This window comes from Sander lucioperca, chromosome 2 (genome assembly GCF_008315115.2).
Source record: "Sander lucioperca isolate FBNREF2018 chromosome 2, SLUC_FBN_1.2, whole genome shotgun sequence".
NCBI lineage: Eukaryota > Metazoa > Chordata > Actinopteri > Perciformes > Percidae > Sander > Sander lucioperca.
In genome coordinates this window covers 37,728,849-37,750,189 of record NC_050174.1, presented here as the reverse complement: position 1 = coordinate 37,750,189, position 21,341 = coordinate 37,728,849, and the positions used below count along the sequence as shown (strand labels likewise).

Sequence of the window (21,341 nt, the reverse complement as noted above, 5' to 3'; positions counted from 1 at the left end):
GATGCACACAAATGAAAGAGAGAGGAGAGAGAAGCTCAGTGTGTCAAAGGAAGTCCCCTGGCAGTCTAAAACTATAACAGCATAGCTAAGAGCTGCAGAGAAGCAGAGATAGGGAGGGGACTGTGGCTACACACCCTCCCCCGCCGGTCTAGGCGAAACGCTGCAACTCCTCACTCTTTAGTGTAAGCTTTCTATGAAGAGAAGCTGCAATTCCTCACTGCCTAACTATAAGCTTTATCAAAGAGGAGAGTTTTAAGTTTACTCTTAAACTATATTTGCTCTCCATGTACAAAACTAAATATCATCGACTTTCTACAACCTAAAAGCATCAAAGACCATTCAAACATATAGACAGTCCTCTCAGAAATCTGACTGGACACAATCAAGCTTTGTGACAGGAGACTCATCAACATGTGAACTTTTTGATGAACTCAGAGCTTCTCCTGTTTTGGCTGTTAGACACCGAGATGTTTAAACATTCAATAAACATGCACAACTTGTGAAACACGAGTGTTTAATTATTTTTTAAGACATTTTCATACAGTAACTTTGTATATATGACAGGTTATGCATCCAATTTAAATACAGATGACATGGGCAATAATACAATGTATTCCAACATTTAAATTCTTGTTATTCATTTAAACATTTTCATACAGATCCAGTTTAACAATGACACAATTGTAAGGGTCCATGTTTATGCAGCTAGTGTTAATTTCTCTTAAACACTTGTTGCACAGTAGAAAATCTACAGCTCAATTTGAGATTGTCGAGAAATGTCATTGGTAACAAATAAATCCACATTCACATTAATCTTGATTACAGATCATTTGCAGTACTTAAAATGGTGCATCCTAAATGTTACATGTTTTGTTAACTGTATGTAAAACGTTTACTGTTTACTTTGGAAAAAGAGCACAATTCAACTTGGAAATATAGCCTGTACTCTTCACTTTATAGACCACCTCACATGGAAGATCTGGCGCCATTGTTGACCTATTCTTTATCTCTATGACGTTAAAGACCTCATAGGGAGGAATCAGCACTTCTCTTTCATGCGGGTATTTAGAATAGCGGGAGATATCTGCTCCCATGCACGTGAAAATCTGAAAGCATGACTTTTCTCCGAACGTCTTTGCATCGCTGTAATGACCTTTTGAGGCTGAGGTGAAAGAGCCAAATCGAATATGTCTGTTTTTAACATCTTGGCTAAAGTACCTGTTGACTCTACGGTAGCCAGTGAGACATCGTTTTTTCCTATTGGCTCTTTTAGCTTGAATGGCAGTAGTCAAGAGAAAGTGAAGTGCGTGATACCCGAATGTGGTCTCGTACTCAGGTCCCTGGGTTCGAACTGCATTGTTGAAATCACGATAGACTTTGTCAGAGGTGTAAGAATAAATAGCTACAATCTGATCTTTTTTCAGGACTTTGGTAGACCATTTCTTAAATTTTGTGTGGACAATTTCCTCTGAGCTGTCCCAGACCGCTTTGAAGTTTGGGTTTATGTTCTTCTCATTCTCCAGGTCTTTTGTTACTCTCTTCTTCATTTTATCTTTGCACCCATTGTAGCTGTCGTCAACAGAGTTTTCAGCCATGTCCAGTGGAAGCACACTGTTTTTCCCAGGTACAGCACCAGATCGACCAGCCTTCTTCAAAGAAATAATAGACATTTTGAGAACAATTAATCTTGTTTTCTGATCATCTTACAGATGTTAGTGCACAGCAGTTACAATGAAGCAACCCTACCATTGCAATTCCTGTAGAGACTCCATAAGTGAGAAGCACTGCTGCCAAAACGACCATCATTGCCATCTTCCACCAAAGCAGAACCCGGGGACACAGCTGTTAGATAAAATAATCTCTAGCAACTTGTTGAGTCGAGCAGAAAGACCCGTCAATGGAACAACATGGTCTGGGTACAGTACACTTAAGAAGCAATTGAGGAAGTTAAAAAGTGGGTGTTAGTGTAAAGGGTGGGTTACAGTAAGACAGGTTATTAGTGTCCTTTAATAAGGAAGAGGTGGTTGTTGAAGATAGACATGACCAAAAATGGTAAAGTAATGGCTTCACAACTCTGTGACGAAAGAGAGCCAAAAAGACTCCTCTTGTTGAGAACAGCTGCCTTGAACTGGATCAAAACATAATATTAATAATGTTTTATTTTGTGAAGATGAAAGTAGGCTAGTATCTCTCAAAAAGCAGCTTCCAAAAGAGTTTCCAGTGAAGTGCATGTAAACATTGAACAAGTATTCAGATCTTTTACAGCAGTAAAAGCAGGGACGTCGTTAGGCCTATTCTACGGGTGCTGAAGCTACCGTAAAATGTTCCTAAGCCCCCCTAAATAATAATAACAACAATAATAATTTTTTTTTTTTTACAGTGCACTCTGTATCTAACTAGGATGAATAAATCTTCCTTCACTATTCATCTGTGTGTGTCGGTGTGTAGTGTGTATGTTTTAATTATATTTTACAACTGTCAGCTGGTCGAAATTAGAGGCTCAATGAGCGCCCACTTGCATGGTAACGGTATGTGGACGAGCGAGGTGATACACCGCGAACTGGCAGCTTTCAGAGTGTTGCAGACCGGAGCGTTGCAAGTAACTGGAGGATTCGTCTCGTCGCTACTCTTTGTTCTGAACTCGATACTGCATGCACACACACACACACACACACACACACACACACACACACACACACACACACACACGCACAGAGTTGTGTTTCTTTTCATCTCTTTAGAGGACATAACATTGACTTACATTCATTTCCTGGAACCTTACTTAGCTAACCCTAACCATAACTGCTACTTGCTAGTCCTAACACACACACACACACACACACACACACACACACACACACACACACACACACACACACACACACACACACACACACACACACACACACACACAAACACACACTCACTTGATGAGTTGATGGGTGTCACTTATGAAGCCACTTCCTGATCACACAGACCTCGGCTGCTCAGTCTGAGTTTATCTGCTGGCTTCCTCCTCCACCGCTCACATCTTAATCACATCACACATGAAAATAACATGTTCTCTGTCTTTAGTTCTTTAGAGGGAAAACAGCAGGTATAGAAAAGGGATGGAAGCTTTTGGATGTTTAAAATGAGCTGGTCTTTTGAGTATATTGTCATTTTCACCGTTACAGTAAGATGGACATTTGGTCTCCTAAACTGCACCTTGCTACGTGGACTGTGATGAGCTTCCTCTGTGTGTTGTCTCATGGTGAGTTGCCCACACCATGAGACAACACTTCATAACAAAAGCCTTATATTTAATTTAGCTACTTATTCTGGGGTGGCCTCTAGCTCACCCAGTGAGAGCGTGCGCCCCATGTAGGCTGTCCTTTGCAGTGGCGCGGGTTCGAGTCTGGCCTGCTGCCCTTTGCTGCGTGTCGTCCCCTGTCTCTCTCCCACTTTTCTGTTTATCCACTGTCAGTGTCTAATAAAGGGAAAAGCCCCAAATATGAAATTCGAAATTATTCAAATGTTAAATCTTCAGGGCGGTTTTCCGTTTCCCAGATATGTTTTGTGGTCGATCTGGATTCGATTAAAGGAAGGGATTTAGATTAAGCTTCCAAACATGGCGCACACATACACACACACACACACACACACACACACACACACACACACACACACACACCAGCCATTTCCTGACCACACAGACCTCGGACTAAATGAGTGTCCTTTGAACTGTGTTCTTCAAGCTTTATATTTAAAAATCCAAATTTTAAACAGTTCTAATACTAATAATATAATAATAAGACCTCTGTCTTCACAGAATGGGAAAGCAGAGAAAAATGTCTTTGCCAATCGTGAGTTGATGTTATTACAAGGACTACAAGGCTGGGAACTTTCTTAAACAACTGGCTATTTAAGTCAGCAGCATTACCTAACTCATTAGCAGACTCATTACTAGTCAAGTTAAAAAGCATGTATACTGAAGAAAAAAATAAACAGTTTTGTTTCAAATAAAAAATCTAGGACTGTTTCAATGCACACGAAAGGCTTATTTGTCTTTAATCTTGTGCACAAATGTTTAAAATCTGTGTTAGTGAGAACCTTTGCCAGGATAATCCATCAGGTGTGGCATATCAAGATTGTGGCATTTCAAGATTGCTGATTAAACAGCATATTATTACACAGGTGTGCTGGTCACAACAAAAGGCCACTCTAAAATATGCAGTTTTATCACTCAACACAATACCACAGACGTCCCAAGTTTTGAGGGAGTATGCCACTGGCGTGCTGACTATAGGAATGTCCACTAGAGGTGTTGCCTGTGAATTGAATTTTCCTTTCATTCCCAAAAGCTCTCTGTTGTTTTCTTGCAGAGACACTGAACATGTCCTGTTGCTACCAGATATCACACAGATCCACAACATGTGAGTGGAGTCAGGAGTCAAACAGCTACACTGAGTCTGACGTCTCTCTCATCTTCAGCAGCTAAACACTGACCAAAGGGAGACGGCTTACTAATGAAATTCATTTTAGAGGTTATACTCTCCAGCAGTTGGCTTTGTAGCTACTATAGCTTACTCCAGTCTTAAGAGCTGGTAAAGTGCATTTAGTAAAGTGTTTGAATAAAGATTAAGCAACAGATGTGTTAAGTGCGCTGCTTAATTCTCACACCTGTTGCAAGAAATGCTGACTCAGAATAGGCCATCTTCCTCCCTGCATCTGATTGTTTTCAAACTGTGATAATATTTCACTGGTCCCTCATATTGTGAACATTGTAGTCCTGTTTCAACCTGTGCGAACAAAGCTAATAGCTAATACATTTAGCCCTCGCTAGCTCTGCCACCACAATAACTGTAACATGTTGCTAACTGTTTGTTTCCTGTGTTAAGGGTCTACGTAAACGTGAGTTGCTGCGGGAGGTTTTACCCGTCATCGTTGAAAACCTGCGATTCCAGAGACTGTTCACTGAATACCAGGACCAGCTGGAGCTGCTGCACAACAAATAACACACACTGCTACAAACACACACACAGACTGACACAAACACACACACTCAAACTCATCATGAAATCAGTTTGGTTTGTCCCGGCTCGGCTCGGGTAAACTCTGACTGCTTTTTCTCAACTTGGGAAGCTTGAAACGCTTTTCTGGCTGAAAGCTGAAAAACACATCCTGGGTGTTTATGAGAACTTTACTAACAGCCAGTCCACAGCTTTTCAAGTGCTGGGACTTTTCAGTGCTGTTGCTCACTGGGGAGAAGTGGTGGATGCTTAGTTTTATTTTTTTCTAATCACGATCTCAGTCAAGTTCAAGTCTCGATCAAGTTTTTCTGACCTATGACCCTCTCCTGCACTCCTAATTATGAACATAAAAAGATTAACTTAAGAGAGGCGCAGATAGAAAGTTTGCAGGTTGGATTCCTGCCACGTGTGAATCCTTCTTAAGTCTGTTTCCCTCCTCAGAGAGAGAGAGAGCAGAGGTGAGACACTCATACAAATCAGAATGGATGTAAAAGAGCAATATTGTACCAAAGCGATGCCTTTAAGTGTAGAAATAACCGCACGCCTCTATCTGCAAGGTGAAGGAAATGAGGGGAATCCAGACAAAATGGTTCAACCGGCTTTTTAAAGGCTAAATCTGCCAACGGGGGATTTTTTCTGAGCGTATTGTCTTTAAAAGTGACAATGCGAATGCCAAAATGTGAAGTCACAGCGAAGGAGATAATCAAATGTATAACCCCTGTTCTGGTTGAGAAATGTAAATGTGAATTTAATTGTTCTGAGTCTGCTTTGCCAAGCTGCTGTGCATCATTGGTGGTGCGAGTGTGTCGCCTAGTGGCGAAAAACTGGTAGTGCATTTTGCAGGGACATCACTAGGATTGAAAGACGGGGGGGCTTAGCCCCCAGGGTATTTGTAACTTGCGTTTGCAAAATCTTTGCACTCACATCTTTCGTTACTGTATTAGAGCTACACTTATGTCAACCACTAGTCAAGAAACCAATATGTTATTATATTAACAAGTAAAAAGTGACAGATATATCCTTTTCTTCCATTTCTACTCTGTTCTTTCTGTCTTATCCTTTAAGATAAAACAAAATCCTGATGCTAATTTCATGACTTCGAAATGTAAATTGGTCACATGAAACAACATTAAAAATGTCCAAAAACAGACAAACAGAGGCCAGACTGCTAATAAGTTGGTAAGTTAAACAAATATGACAAATAGCAGTACAAGATAAAGAAAAAAATAGGCATCACTGCATACTTTATCATGTAAGATATTAATACGGATCCTATTTAAAGTGGCTACTGTCTAAATACAATAACCTGATGGCGGAAGGAATAAAAGATTTGGAGTAATGATTACTGTATATATGTACTGTATGTAGGATTGCTTTCATTTTATTTTCACATGTGTATCTGTGGGCATGTGCTCTCTTTAGTCTAGCCTACATTTAGGCAACATCTACATATTTATTTAAATTATCACAGCCAATGAATGCAGAAAGTTAAATTGGTTAGAATATAGCTAGCATATATAATAAATATAATGAAATAATTTAGTTTAGGCTATGCATAGTGCCTAGACCTGCCAACAAATGCTTATTGTTACAAAACAATCCTTAGACTTATAGACCACTACTAACCTCAATCACACCGGCTCCCTCAGAATCAACTGCTCTGCCAATCTCCTGCTTCTCTTTCTCTCTGCTGAAATATCTTCCAATATCCATCTCATCTGCTCAATTAATTGAAAGATACAATGGTACAATAGCATTAACAGGGACCCTATGACTTTAGTTTTCAGTGACAACAACATTCTATGGGGATTGATATTGTTTTAGAATATGCCTACTATAGGGATAGGCTATATTATTGGCAATGAATATGAATATGCAAAGCGAGTTCAGACCAAAGAGTGGCGACGAGACGAGATGAATCCCTCAGTTACTTGCAACGCTCCGGTCTGCAACGCTCTGAAAGCTGACAGTTCACACCAATGCAACGAGATGGTGCGGTGTATCATCTTGATAGCACAACGACTCTCTGTACTTCTGTCTAACTTCCGACTTTTCGGCTATATATATCATTTGTTGCGTCTAAATATCAATGAGGATAAATGGAGTTGTTATTGTTGTTCTTATTATTATTTAGGGTGGCTTAGGAACATTTTAGGGTAGCTTCAGCCCCCCTAAAATAGGCCTAACGACGTCCCTGCACGCTGCAAAGGGCGGCGTGTCGGATTGGAACCCGCGGCGCTGCAGGACCGCAGGCCAACTCAGCTAACGCTCTTACTGGGTGAGCTAGAGGCTGCCCCATCAAATCCTTCTTTACCTGTTGCTTAATCAGCAGAGAAAACAATTCAGATCAGACTTAGAACTAGATCACCCAAATTTTCTCACATGCCTCTCAGGGCTTCCATAGTTTTAATTTGCATCAGTATGAGACATATCACCTTAGCAGTTAGAATTAGTTTTGGCCCCCAAAGAAGATGAATGCTATGGTTTTTTTTAAGCTGTTTTAAATGCACAAACCGTTTCAAGCCGTTTGCAGGTAAATATTAAATATATTTTAGTGTTTAAATGTCATGTGTTCTGGCTCCATCCATCTTTTTACAGTCAGAGTCTTTCATATGAGTTTATTTCTTTTTGCGTGCAGTATCTCAAACTATATTTGCTCTCCATGTACAAAACTAAATATCATCGACTGTCTACAACCTAAAAGCATCAAAGACCATTCAAACATATAGACAGTCCTCTCAGAAATCTGACTGGACACAATCAAGCTTTGTGACAGGAGACTCATCAACATGTGAACTTTTTGATGAACTCAGAGCTTCTCCTGTTTTGGCTGTTAGACACCGAGGTGTTTAAACATTCAATAAACATGCACAACTTGTGAAACACGAGTGTGTTTAATTATTTTTTAAGACAGTTTTCATACAGTAACTTTGTATATATGACAGGTTATGCATCCAATTTAAATACAGATGACATGGGTAATAATACAATGTATTACAACATTTAAATTCTTGTTATTCATTTAAACATTTTAATACAGATCCAGTTTAACAATGACACAATTGTAAGGGTTCATGTTTATGCAGCTAGTGTTTATTTCTCTTAAACACTTGTTGCACAGTAGAAAATCTACACCTCAATTTGAGATTGTCGAGAAACGTCATTGTTAACAAATAAATCCACATTCACATTCATCTTGATTACACATCATTTGCAGTACTTAAAATGGTGCATCCTAAATTTTACATGTTTTGTTAACTGTATGTAAAACATGTGAAAGTGTTTACCGAGGAAAAAAAGCACAATTCAACTTGGAATCATTGCGTGTATGCTTCACTGTATAGACCACCTCACATGGAAGTTTTTGCTTCATAGTTGACCTCTCTATCTTTACGACTTTAAAGACTTCATAGGGAGGAATCAGCACTTCTCTTTCGTTCTGAAATTTAGAATAGTTGGAGATATCTGCTCCCATGCACGTAATAATCTTAAAGCATGACTTGTCTCCGAACCTCTCAGCTTTGCTGTAATCACCCTGTGAGGCTGAGGTGAAAGAGCCAAAGCGAATCTCTTTGTTTTGAACATCTTGGCTAAAGTACTCGTTGACTCTACGGTAGACAGTGAGGCATTTATCTTCCTTAGAGGCTCTTAAAGCTTGAATGGCAGTAGTCAGGAGAAAGTGAAGTGCGTGATACCCAAATTCGGTCTTGTACTGAGGTCCCTGGGTTCGAACTTTGTCGTTGAAATCAAGATACGCATTGTCTTCACCAAAGATGTAATAATAAATAGCTACAATCTGATCTTTATCTAGTATTTTATTTTTTATCTGTTTCTTTTTCTCTGAGCTGTCCCAGACCGCTTTGAAGATTTTGTTTTTGTTCTTCTCATTCTCCAGGTATGTTGCTACCATCTTCGTCATTTCTTGTTTGCACCCATCATACATGTCGTCAACAGAGTTTTTAGCCATGTCCAGTGGAAGCACACTGTTTTTCCCAGCTACAGCACCAGATTCATCAGCCTTCATCTAAGAAATAATAGACATTTTGAGAACAACAAAAGCAGTAGTACAGCAGTAATGAAGCAACCCTACCATTGCAATTCCTGGAGAGACTCCATAAGTGAGAAGCACTGCTGCCAAAACGACCATCATTGCCATCTTCCACCAAAGCAGAAACCTGGAGATCTAACACAGCTGTTAGATAAAATAATCTCTGGCAACTTGTTGAGTGGAGCAGAAAGACCCGTCAATGGAACAACATGGTCTGGGTACAGTACACTTATATAAGAAGCAATTAAGGAAGTTAAAAAGTGGGTGTGAGATACAGTACAACATGTCATTAGTGTCCTTTAATAAGGAAGAGGTGGTTGTTGAAGATAGACATGACCAAAAATGGTAAAGTAATGGCTTCACAACTCTGTGACGAAAGAGAGCCAAAAAGTCTCCTCCTGTTGAGAACAGCTGCCTTGAACTGGATCAAAACATAATATTAATAATGTTTTATTTTGTGAAGATGAAAGTAGGCTAGGATCTCTCAAAAAGCAGCTTCCAAAACAGTTTCCAGTGAAGTGCAGGTAAACATTCAACAAGTATTCAGATCTTTTACAGCAGTAAAAGCAGGGACGTCGTTAGGCCTATTTTAGGGGTGCTGAAGCTACCCTAAAATGTTCCTAAGCCCCCCTAAATAATAAGAACAACAATAATAATCAGATTTTTTTGTTGTTGTTCTGAACTCGCTACTGCATGATCACACACACACACACACACACACACACACACACACACACACACACACACACACACACCGATACACGTGCAGATGAATGAAGGAAGATTGATTACACTAGTGAGTGATACGGAGTGAAATTGTAAGTTGTTTTTACGACCTGCTTACCTTTAGCTTCGTTTTCTTGAGGTAAAGAAAAGGGGATATTTTGGTTTGCTATAGAAAACAATAGTCTAGCTAGAGTCAACGAGCGAAATAGAAGAAATAGTTAACCTAGCAAGCTATCCACAGCTCTTTATTCATTGCCAATTATATAGCCTATCACTATAGTATTCTAAAACAATATCAGTCCCCATAGAAAGTTGTTGTCACTGGAAACTAAAAGTACAACATTTATCTCTGAGATGTAGAGTAGTACTCGTATAAACGTGCATAACATGCAAATACTCAAGTAAAGTAGAGATCTGTTTGAGGTAATTTAGAAGTAGTGTCTTCATTACATAGTTTATCCACCAGAGAGTACTGACGACAACACAAACTTTATTCATAACTTCTTTCCTGCACACACGTAGCTCAGTGTTTTACAAAACAAAACAGATTTAAACACTGTAAAATGTCCTACTCAGTCTCAGTGCATGTCTTTAATAACATTTCAACTGTTTGTTTTCTTACATGCTTATGTAAAAGGGAGGAAAATCAGTTGAGATGTTTAATAAACTATTTACATTTTATACTAACGACTGCACTATACTCCACACTGACAATTATATTATTAAATTCTCAGATGATACAGCAATCCTCTGTCTTATGCACAAAGATAAAAGCCCAGCAGCATATCATACGGAAATTGAAGAATTTGTCCAGTGGTCCTCTCCTGGAACCATCACCTTATCGTGGTGGAGAGGTTTGTGTGTCCCTATGAACCTGAGGGCTGTGTTGTCTGGAGCTTTGTGCTCCTGGTAGGGTCTCCGAAGGCAAAGTGGTCTCAGGTGAGGGGCCAGACAAAGAATGGTTCAAAAACCCTATGAGTGACCGAGGAAGAGATGGAGTGACCCTGCCCGGAGGAAGCCCGGGGCCCCCGTCTGGAGCCAGGCCCAGATGGAGGGCTCGTCAGCGAGCGTCTGGTGGCCGGGTTTGCCACGGAGCCCGGCCGGGCACAGCCCGAAAAAGCTACATGGCATCCATCTCTCCATCCCATGGGCCCACCACCTGTGGGAGGAACCGCTGGGGTCGGGTGCGCTGCCACATGGGTGGCAGTGAAGGTCAGGGGCCTCGACGGACCAGACCCGGGCAGCAGACGCTGGCTCTGGGGACGTGGAATGTCACCTCTCTGTGGGGGAAGGAGCCGGAACTGGTGCGGGAGGTGGAGCGCTACCGGTTAGATCTGGTGGGGCTTACCTCTACGCACAGTCTCGGTTCTGGAACCATACTCCTGGATAGGGGTTGGACTCTTTTCTTCTCCGGAGTTGCCCAGGGTGTGAGGCGCCGGGCGGGTGTGGGGATACTCACAAGCCCCCGGCTGAGCGCCGCTACGTTGGAGTTTACCCCGGTGGACGAGAGGGTCGCCTCCCTACGCCTGCGGGTTGTGGGGGGGAAAACTCTGACTGTTGTTTGTGCATATGCACCAAACAAGAGTTCGGAGTATTCGGCCTTCTTGGAGACCTTGAGTGGAGTCCTATATGGGGCTCCAGTGGGGGACTCCATAGTTCTGCTGGGGGACTTCAACGCGCACGTGGGCAATGATGGAGACACATGGAGAGGCGTGATTGGGAGGAACGGCCTCCCTGATCTAAACCAGAGTGGTTGTTTGTTGTTGGACTTCTGTGCTAGTCATGGATTGTCTATAACGAACACCATGTTCGAACATAGGGATGCTCATAAGTGTACTTGGTACCAGAGCACCCTAGGCCAAAGGTCAATGATCGATTTTATAATCGTTTCATCTGATCTGAGGCCGCATGTTTTGGACACTTGGGTGAAGAAAGGGGCAGAGCTGTCAACCGATCACCATCTGGTGGTGAGTTGGGTCAGGGGGTGGGGGAAGATTCTGGACAGACCTGGTAAGCCCAAACGGGTAGTGCGGGTAAATTGGGAACGTCTGGAGGAGGCCCCTGTCCGACAGACTTTCAACTCACACCTCCGGTGGAGCTTTTCGTGCATCCCTGTGGAGGCTGGGGGCATTGAACCCGAGTGGACAATGTTCAAAGTTTCCATTGCTGAAGCTGCGGCGAGGAGCTGTGGTCTTAGGGTCTTAGGTGCCTCAAGGGGCGGTAACCCACGAACACCGTGGTGGACACCGGTGGTCAGGGAAGCCGTCCGACTGAAGAAGGAGTCTTTCCGGGATATGTTATCCCGAAGGGCTGCAGCCTCTGCTGTGAAAGAGGCAAAGCAGCGGGTGTGGGAGAAGTTCGGAGAAGACATGGAGAAGGACTTTCGGTCGGCACCAAGGTGCTTCTGGAAAACCGTTCGCCACCTCAGGAGGGGGAAGCAGGGAACCATCCAAGCTGTGTACAGTAAGGATGGGACGCTGTTGACCTCAACTGAGGAGGTAATAGGGCGGTGGAAGGAGCACTTTGAGGAACTCCTAAATCCGACTAATACGCCCTCTATGGTAGAGGCAGAGCTGGAGGATGATGGGGGATTGTCGTCAATTTCCCGGGTGGAAGTTGCTGAGGTAGTTAAACAACTCCACAGTGGCAAAGCCCCAGGGATTGATGAGATCCGTCCAGAAATGCTTAAAGCTCTGGGTGTGGAGGGGTTGTCTTGGTTGACACGCCTCTTCAACATTGCGTGGAAGTCTGGGACAGTGCCTAAGGAGTGGCAGACCGGGGTGGTGGTTCCGCTTTTCAAAAAGGGGGACCAGAGGGTGTGTGCCAATTATAGGGGTATCACACTTCTCAGCCTCCCTGGTAAAGTCTTCTCCAAGGTGCTGGAAAGGAGGGTTCGGTCGATAGTCGAACCTCAGGTTGAAGAGGAACAATGCGGATTCCGTCCTGGTCGTGGAACAACGGACCAGATCTTTACTCTCGCAAGGATCCTGGAGGGAGCCTGGGAGTATGCCCAACCGGTCTACATGTGCTTTGTGGATCTGGAGAAGGCCTATGACCGGGTCCCCCGGGAGATACTGTGGGAGGTGCTGCGGGAGTATGGGGTGAGGGGGTCCCTTCTCAGGGCCATCCAATCTCTGTACAACCAAAGCGAGAGCTGTGTCCGGGTTCTCGGCAGTAAGTCGGACTCGTTTCAGGTGAGAGTTGGCCTCCGCCAGGGCTGCGCTTTGTCACCAATCCTGTTTGTAGTATTTATTGACAGGATATCGAGGCGTAGTCGGGGTGGAGAGGGGTTGCAGTTCGGTGGGCTGGGGATCTCATCGCTGCTCTTTGCAGATGATGTGGTCCTGATGGCATCATCGGTCTGTGACCTTCAGCACTCACTGGATCGGTTCGCAGCCGAGTGTGAAGCGGCTGGGATGAGGATCAGCACCTCTAAATCGGAGGCCATGGTTCTCAGCAGGAAATCGATGGAGTGCCTTCTCCAGGTAGGGAATGAGTCCTTACCCCAAGTGAAGGAGTTCAAGTACCTTGGAGTCTTGTTCGCGAGTGAGGGAACAATGGAGCGGGAGATTGGTCGGAGAATCGGCGTAGCGGGTGCGGTATTACATTCAATTTATCGCACCGTTGTGACGAAAAGAGAGCTGAGCCAGAAGGCAAAGCTCTCGATCTACCGGTCAGTTTTCGTTCCTACCCTCACCTATGGTCATGAAGGTTGGGTCATGACCGAAAGAACGAGATCCAGGGTACAAGCGGCCGAAATGGGTTTCCTCAGGAGGGTGGCTGGTGTCTCCCTTAGAGATAGGGTGAGAAGCTCAGTCATCCGTGAGGAGCGCGGAGTAGAGCCGCTGCTCCTTTGCGTCGAAAGGAGCCAGTTGAGGTGGTTCGGGCATCTGGTAAGGATGCCCCCTGGGCGCCTCCCTAGGGAGGTGTTCCAGGCACGTCCAGCTGGGAGGAGGCCTCGGGGAAGACCCAGGACTAGGTGGAGGGATTATATCTCCAACCTGGCCTGGGAACGCCTTGGGATCCCCCAGTCGGAGCTGGTTAATGTGGCTCGGGAAAGGGAAGTTTGGGGTCCCCTGCTGGAGCTGCTACCCCCGCGACCCGAGACCGGATAAGCGGACGAAGATGGATGGATGGATGGATGTCCAGTGGTGCAATGGTGCAACTATCTTGTGCTAAATGTGACCAAAGCTGTGCATTATGTCATTGTTCAATATGTAGGCTATTGGGGTTGTGTATTGTCAGTGCATTGTGTAATTTGTGCGATATGTAGGCTTTGGGGTTGTGCAATATGTTAGTTGTGCAACACATGGGCTATTTCGGTTGTGCATTATGTCAGTACATTGTGTACATTGTGTAATTTTAACAATATGTAGGCTATTGGGGTTGGGCGATGTGTTAGCTGTGCAATATCGTATTGTGCAAGGGCTGTGCTACACTTATTGCGGAGAATGCAGCCGACAGGGTTGGTCAATTAGAAGTGCCAATGAAAGGAGTAGTTAATGTGCTTACTATATGCATTTGGAAGCATATTTGTGTTGCATGAGAGTATGTGTTGAGATGCTTTTTTTTTCTTTTCTTTTTTCTCTGTATTTTGTGTGTCTTTGTGATGTGGAGACAGGGAATAATTGACCCAAAAGCAGAGATGAGGCAGGCAGGAGATGAATGCAACTCAGGGATTTAATACAACAAAAAGCGGCAGTACATAGACTGGAAAACAGGCAAAAACACAGGCAGGAACACAAGCTGAAACAAGGCACGAGGGAGCAAAACACAGGACTCGGCAACGAACACAAGACGATCTAACAAGAGACAAAGGGAACACAGAGGCTAAATACATGAGGTGATAATCAGGAACAGGTGAGACAACAGGTGAAACACATCAGGGCGGGGCAGGACAATCAACAAAGGAGGGAAAACACAGAAAGTAAAACTAGACAAGACAAGACCGAAAACAGACTATCAAAATAAAACAGGAAGCAGAACATACACAGGGAAATGCAAAACCGAAAAATACAACAAAATATACACAGACCACAATACACAAAATACATTTACAAGACAGGGAACAGAACCTACAGAAAAAAAAGAGGGAGATAACTAAACAGAAATATACACAACAGAAATATACATACAAAAATTTAAAAACAAGGCAACTGAAATGTCCAAACCATCACAGTCTTTCCTGTATTTAGTGTTGTCTTTGTAACGCTGCAGAACGGACAGAGTCCAAAACTAATTTCCCTTCGGGGACAATAAAGTATATATTATATTATCTTATATTTAACCTCGGTAGAATCATAGCTGTTAGATAAAATAATCCAGGCAATGTGTGGAGTCGAATAAAAACCCGTCAATGGGACAACATGGTCTGGGTACAGTACACCCATATAGCAAGCAATTAAGGAAGTTAAACAGTGGGTGTAAGATACAGTAGAACAGGAAGAGAGAGGTGGTTGTGAAAGATAGACATGATCAAATACGGGAAAGTAATGGCTTATCTTCACAACTCTGTGACAAAAGAGCGCCAAAAAGTCTCCTCCTGTTCAGAACAGCTTGAACTGAAACAAAGCATAATATTAGTAACATTTTATTTTGTGAAGATGAAAGTAGTATCTCTCAAAAAGCAGCTTCCAAAACAGTTTCCAGCGAAGTGCAGGTAAACATTGAACAAGTATTCAGATCTTTTACAGCAGTAAAAGTAATACCACACTGTATAATTACTCCACTACAAGTGAAAGTCTCACTGCACTCAAAACCTTACTCAGGTAAAAGTATTTCAGTATAATCAAATAATTAAATATATTTAAAGTACTTAAAGTACAAGTATTGTTCAGTAAAGTGTTCCCTGTCAGTGTTTATTATAGCTGATGTTTCTGGATTAATATTACTGCTGCATTAATGTGTATGTTGCATTTCATTGCTGTAGATGTTAAAAGTTGTGCTAATGTTAACTCCTTATAAATACTGTTGGGTAGTTTATTCTACAGCAGCGCATCACATTCTATAAGATCATGTTTGGAGCGTTGCTGTCCTGTGAGAACCACGTATCTCTAAAATAAGGCCCTGTTTTCAGCTTTGTTACGATGCATGTGTCAGCTGATCCAAGAGGCTTTTTACAGACATTGTTTAGTTTAAGAGGTAGGAGAATTTTCTCAAAACTTAAAGGAACACTTCATCCTTCAGTTTATCACAAACTTTCAACATTAACACATCTGGAGATACATGGTTTACACTGGACTGGAAGGGGATGGAAAACTGTCATCTGAGAAGTAACTAAAGCTGTCAGACAAATTTACATTGTAAGAAAAAAATCTGTAGGAAAACGGATAATGTCCTGGCAGAAAATGACCAGTACCTTTTCTGTTTAAGTTTACTGACATTTCTGTTAATCCAAAAAATCAGAATACGGAAAAACACCTGTGAAAAATCAATACAGATTTATATCCTTATATTAACATTATATTAACACAGAATTTTAGCCCATATTTCTACAGACTTTTCTAACAGTGTAGTAGAGTAAAAAGTACAACATTTATCTCTGAGATGTAGAGTAGTACAAGTATAAAGGTGCATAACATGCAAATACTCAAGTAAAGTACAAGTACCTTAACTTTGGCAGAGATATGTTTGAGGTAATTTGAAAGTAGTGTCTTCATTACATAGTTTATCCACCAGAGAGTACTGACGACAACACAAACTTTATTCATAGCTTCTTTCCTGCACACACGTAGCTCAGTGTTTTACAAAACACAACAGATTTAAACACTTTTTTTATGTGTACACTGTAAAATGTCCTACTCAGTCTCAGTGCATGTCTTTAATAACATTTAAAATGTTTGTTTTCTTACATGCTTATGTAAAAGGGAGGAAAATCAGTCGAGATGTTTTATAAACTCTAAAATGCAGATATGTTTAAATGATCTGGTCATTCCAGTGCAGTTCAGGTTAATTGTCATGGGAGGCTGTGTGGACAAACAAAACACAGACCTCAGCTGCTCAGTCTGAGTTTATCTGCTGGCTTCCTCCTCCACCGCTCACATCTTAATCACATCACACATGAAAATAACATGTTCTCTGTCTTTAGTTCTTTAGAGGGAAAATAGCAGGTGTAGAAAAGAGATGGACGCTTTTGGATGTTTAAAATGAGCTGGTCTTTTGAGTATATTGTCATTTTCACCGTTACAGTAAGATGGACAATTGGTCTCCTAAACTGCACCTTGCTACGTGGACTGTGATGAGCTTCCTCTATGTGTTGTCTCATGGTGAGTTGCCCACACCATGAGACAACACTTCATAACAAAAGCCTTATATTTAATTTAGTTACTTATTCCGGGGCGGCCTCTAGCTCACCCAGTGAGAGCGTGCGCCCCATGTAGGCTGAGTCCTTTGCAGCGGCGCAGGTTGGAGTCCGGCCTGCTGCCCTTTGCTGCGTGTCATCCCCCGTCTCTCGCCCCCTTTCCTGTTTATCCACTGTCAATGTCTAATAAAGGGAAAAGCCCCAAATATAAAAAATAAATACAAAAAAACATTATTCAAATGTTAAATCTTCCTGGCGGTTTTCTGTTTTCCAGATATGTTTTATGGTCGATCTGGATTCGTTTAAAGGAAGGGCCTTAGATTAAGCTTCCAAACATGCCGAGTTTACTGTAACTTCAAATATTTAGTTGTATGTCAGTGTTATTTGAGGGAGGTCCAGTGGTGAAGATAATTTACTTCAGTAAAAATAACAATGCCACACTGTAAACGTATATCTTGGTTCCCAAACTTCAGGACTTCTGTCACCTTAAAACAAAACAATATGTACATGCGATCCCTTATCAGCTTAATGTGGTATGTGTCAACCAAGTGATTTTCCCTTCTAGGATTGGTACATTTAAAGTAAATATTAGAGGCTTGAAAAGCTGAGTGAACTGTACCCCTCGACCTCCTGCATCTATACAGAGTGACTGAACACACACACACACACACACACACACACACACACACACACACACACACACACACACACACACACACACACACAGACCTCGGACTAAATGAGTGTCCTTTGAACTGTGTTCTTCAAGCTTTATATTTAAAAATCCAAATTTTAAACAGTTCTAATACTAATAATATAATAATAAGACCTCTGTCTTCACAGAATGGGAAAGCAGAGAAAAATGTCTTTGCCAATCACGAGTTGATGTTATTACAAGGACTACAAGGCTGGGAACTTTCTTAAACAACTGGCTATTTAAGTCAGCAGCATTACCTAACTCATTAGCAGACTCATTACTAGTCAAGTTAAAAAGCATGTATACTGAAGAAAAATATAAACAGTTTTGTTTCAAATAAAAAATCTAGGACTGTTTCAATGCACACGAAAGGCTTATTTGTCTTTAATCTTGTGCACAAATGTTTAAAATCTGTGTTAGTGAGAACCTTTGCCAGGATAATCCATCAGGTGTGGCATATCAAGATTGTGGCATTTCAAGATTGCTGATTAAACACCATATTATTACACAGGTGTGCTGGTCACAACAAAAGGCCACTCTGAAATATGCAGTTTTATCACTCAACACAATACCACAGACGTCCCAAGTTTTGAGGGAGTATGCCACTGGCGTGCTGACTATAGGAATGTCCACTAGAGGTGTTGCCTGTGAATTGAATTTTCTTTTCACTGCCAAAAGCTCTCTGTTGTTTTCCTGCAGAGACACTGAACATGTCCTGTTGCTACCAGATATCACACAGATCCACAACATGTGAGTGGAGTCAGGAGTCAAACAGCTACACTGAGTCTGACGTCTCTCTCATCTTCAGCAGCTAAACACTGACCAAAGGGAGACGGCTTACTAATGAAATTCATTTTAGAGGTTATACTCTCCAGCAGTTGGCTTTGTAGCTACTATAGCTTACTCCAGTCTTAAGAGCTGGTAAAGTGCATTTAGTAAAGTGTTTGAATAAGGTGTAAAGATTAAGCAACAGATGTGTTAAGTGAGCTGCTTAATTCTCACACCTGTTGCAAGAAATGCTGACTCATATTAGGCCATCTTCCTCCCTGCATGTGATTGTTTTCAAACTGTGAAAATATTTCACTGGTCCCTCATATTGTGAACATTGTAGTCCTGTTTCAACCTGTGCCAACAAAGCTAATGGCTATAAATGGCCTGACTGTATTGCTTCACTTTATTGAAAATTATTTCTCCCTGTTTTATTTATAGTTTTGTTACTATGGTGTTATTTTTGTTGGTTCATTTGTAGATGATCATTTCTATACTTGAATAAGTAAGAGACTAAGTATATTGTTTGTCATAGAATCTGAAAAATTTAAATAGGTGTATGTGAGATTCTGAACACTAATAAAATACAAATTAAAAAAAAAAGAAAATAACACGTTCTCTGTCTTTAGTTAATTGGTTCGACAATAGTGGATGTAGAAAAAGGATGGATGTTTTTAGATGTTTACAATTGGCTGATCTTTTGAGTATACTGTAATGTTTACCAGTTAAGATGGACTCCTAAGCTGCACCAATTCTTAATTATGTGTGGTTTCCTTTATGTTGTCAGATCTTTGAACTGGTTCATGACAGTGACCATGAGGTCTTATCTTCACAGTTCTGCAAGCTTAGCGTACAACATTCAAATCACATTTAAATTCAAAGCTAATTTGCAGCGCTCCATTTAAGAGAGACAAAAAGTCTCCTGTTGAGAAAAGCTTGAACTGAACACATCAAATGATATGCAACCTTACTAATGCCTCTTTAAAACTGTTTTAAATGCACAAACAGTTTCCAGCAAAGTGCAGTTAAATATTAAATATGTTTTATCATGCGTCTTTTTAGAGTCAGTCTTTCATATGAGTTTATTTCTTTTTGCGCGCAATATCTCAAACTGTATTTGCTCTCCTAAAAACATCAAAGACCATTCAAACATATAGACAGTCCTCTCAGAAATCTGACTGGACACAATCAAGCTTTGTGACAGGAGACTCATCAACATGTGAACTTTTTGATGAACTCAGAGCTTCTCCTGTTTTGGCTGTTAGACACCGAGGTGTTTAAACATTCAATAAACATGCACAACTTGTGAAACACGAGTGTGTTTAATTAGTTTTTCAGACGGTTTTCATACAGTAACTTTGTATATAGGACAGGTTATGCATCCTATTTAAATACAGATGACATGATAGATGACATATAGCACGTTTAAAAACAACCATAGTTGACCAAAGTGCTTAACAAAGTTCAAAATCAAAGAGATAATAAACAGAAACAATACACAATGTACAATACAAAATAACCAACAGCACAACAATAAGGTCAAGATATCAAAGCTCAACTTGATTTGAAAGCCAAAGCATAGTAATGGGTCTTAAGCAAGGACTTGAATGTTTCAATGGTCCGAGTCTGGGTCTGGGTACAGTACACTTAAGAAGCAATTAAGGAAGTTAAAAAGTGGGTGTGAGATACAGTAAAACTGGTCATTAGTGTCCTTTAATAAGGAAGAGGTGGTTGTTGAACATAGACATGACCAAAAATGGTAAAGTAATGGCTTCACAACTCTGTGACGAAAGAGAGCCAAAAGGTCTCCTCCTGTTGAGAACAGCTGCCTTGAACTGGATCAAAACATAATATTAATTATGTTTTATTTTGTGAAGATGAAAGTAGGCTAGGATCTCTCAAAAAGCAGCTTCCAAAACAGTTTCCAGTGAAGTGCAGGTAAACACTGAACAAGTATTCAGATCTTTTACAGCAGTAAAAGCAGGGACGTCGTTAGGCCTATTTTAGGGGTGCTGAAGCTCCCCTAAAATGTTCCTAAGCCCCCCTAAATAATAATTAGAACAACAATATTTCTTTACAGTGCACTCTGTATCTGACTAGGGTGAATCAATCTTCCTTCACCATTCATCTGTGTGTGTCAGTGTGTAGTGTGTATGTTTTAATTCCATTTTACAACTGTCAGCTAGTCGAAATTAGAGGCTCAACGAGCGCCCACGTGCACGGTAACGGTATGTGGACGAGCGAGGTAGAGAGTTAGCTATAAAGAGAGCCAAGCGGCATTAAAACAAAGCAACTGTATCAAGCATCTCATTATCACTAACCGTATCCCCATTCATATTTAGACGCAGCAAATGATGTATATCCAGCTACAAAATAGCCGAAAAGTCGGAAGTACAAAGAGTAGCTGTGCTATCAAGATGATGCACCGCGAACTGGCAGCTTTCAGAGTGTTGCAGACCGGAGCGTTGCAAGTAACTGGAGGATTCGTCTCGTCGCTACTCTTTGTTCTGAACTCGCTACTGCATGCTCACACACACACACACACACACACACACACACACACACACACACACACACACACACACACACACACACACACACCGATACACACACAGAGGAATGAATGAAGGAAGATTGATTACACTATTGAGTGATACACAGTGAAATCGTAAGTTGTTTTTAATGACCTGCTTACCTTTAGCTTAATTTTCTTGAGGTAAAGGAAAGGGGATATTTTGGTTTGCTATAGAAAACAATAGTCTAGCTAGAGTCAACGAGTGAAATACAAGA

General features: G+C 41.5%; 2 protein-coding genes and 1 long non-coding RNA gene across 4 annotated transcripts; 1 reads left to right on the top strand and 2 right to left on the bottom strand.

Moving 5' to 3' along the window:
* Positions 1–408: 408 nt before the first annotated feature.
* Positions 409–1,910, bottom strand: LOC116054397 (GPI-linked NAD(P)(+)--arginine ADP-ribosyltransferase 1-like). 2 transcript variants are annotated; one of them, XM_031305938.1, is made up of 4 exons: positions 1,747–1,910; positions 897–1,649; positions 753–754; positions 409–418 (listed from the first exon to the last, which is right to left on the bottom strand). In XM_031305938.1, the coding sequence occupies exons 1-2, from the start codon at positions 1,810–1,812 to the stop codon at positions 900–902; spliced, it is 816 nt and encodes a 271-aa protein (XP_031161798.1). In that variant the 5' UTR covers positions 1,813–1,910; the 3' UTR covers positions 409–418; positions 753–754; positions 897–899. The 2 variants fall into 2 exon arrangements, with proteins under 2 accessions (XP_031161798.1, XP_035852907.1); XM_035997014.1 differs by lacking the exon at positions 409–418 and having other exon boundaries at positions 502–1,649.
* Positions 1,911–5,293: 3,383 nt separating this feature from the next.
* Positions 5,294–21,341, top strand: LOC116054401. Its single transcript, XR_004106056.2, has 4 exons — positions 5,294–5,732; positions 16,937–16,948; positions 21,033–21,037; positions 21,330–21,341. It is a non-coding gene; the product is annotated as an uncharacterized LOC116054401 (long non-coding RNA).
* On the bottom strand, positions 7,892–9,188 carry LOC116054400 (ecto-ADP-ribosyltransferase 5-like). Its single transcript, XM_031305942.1, has 2 exons — positions 9,103–9,188; positions 7,892–9,036 (listed from the first exon to the last, which is right to left on the bottom strand). The coding sequence occupies exons 1-2, from the start codon at positions 9,166–9,168 to the stop codon at positions 8,296–8,298; spliced, it is 807 nt and encodes a 268-aa protein (XP_031161802.1). The 5' UTR covers positions 9,169–9,188; the 3' UTR covers positions 7,892–8,295.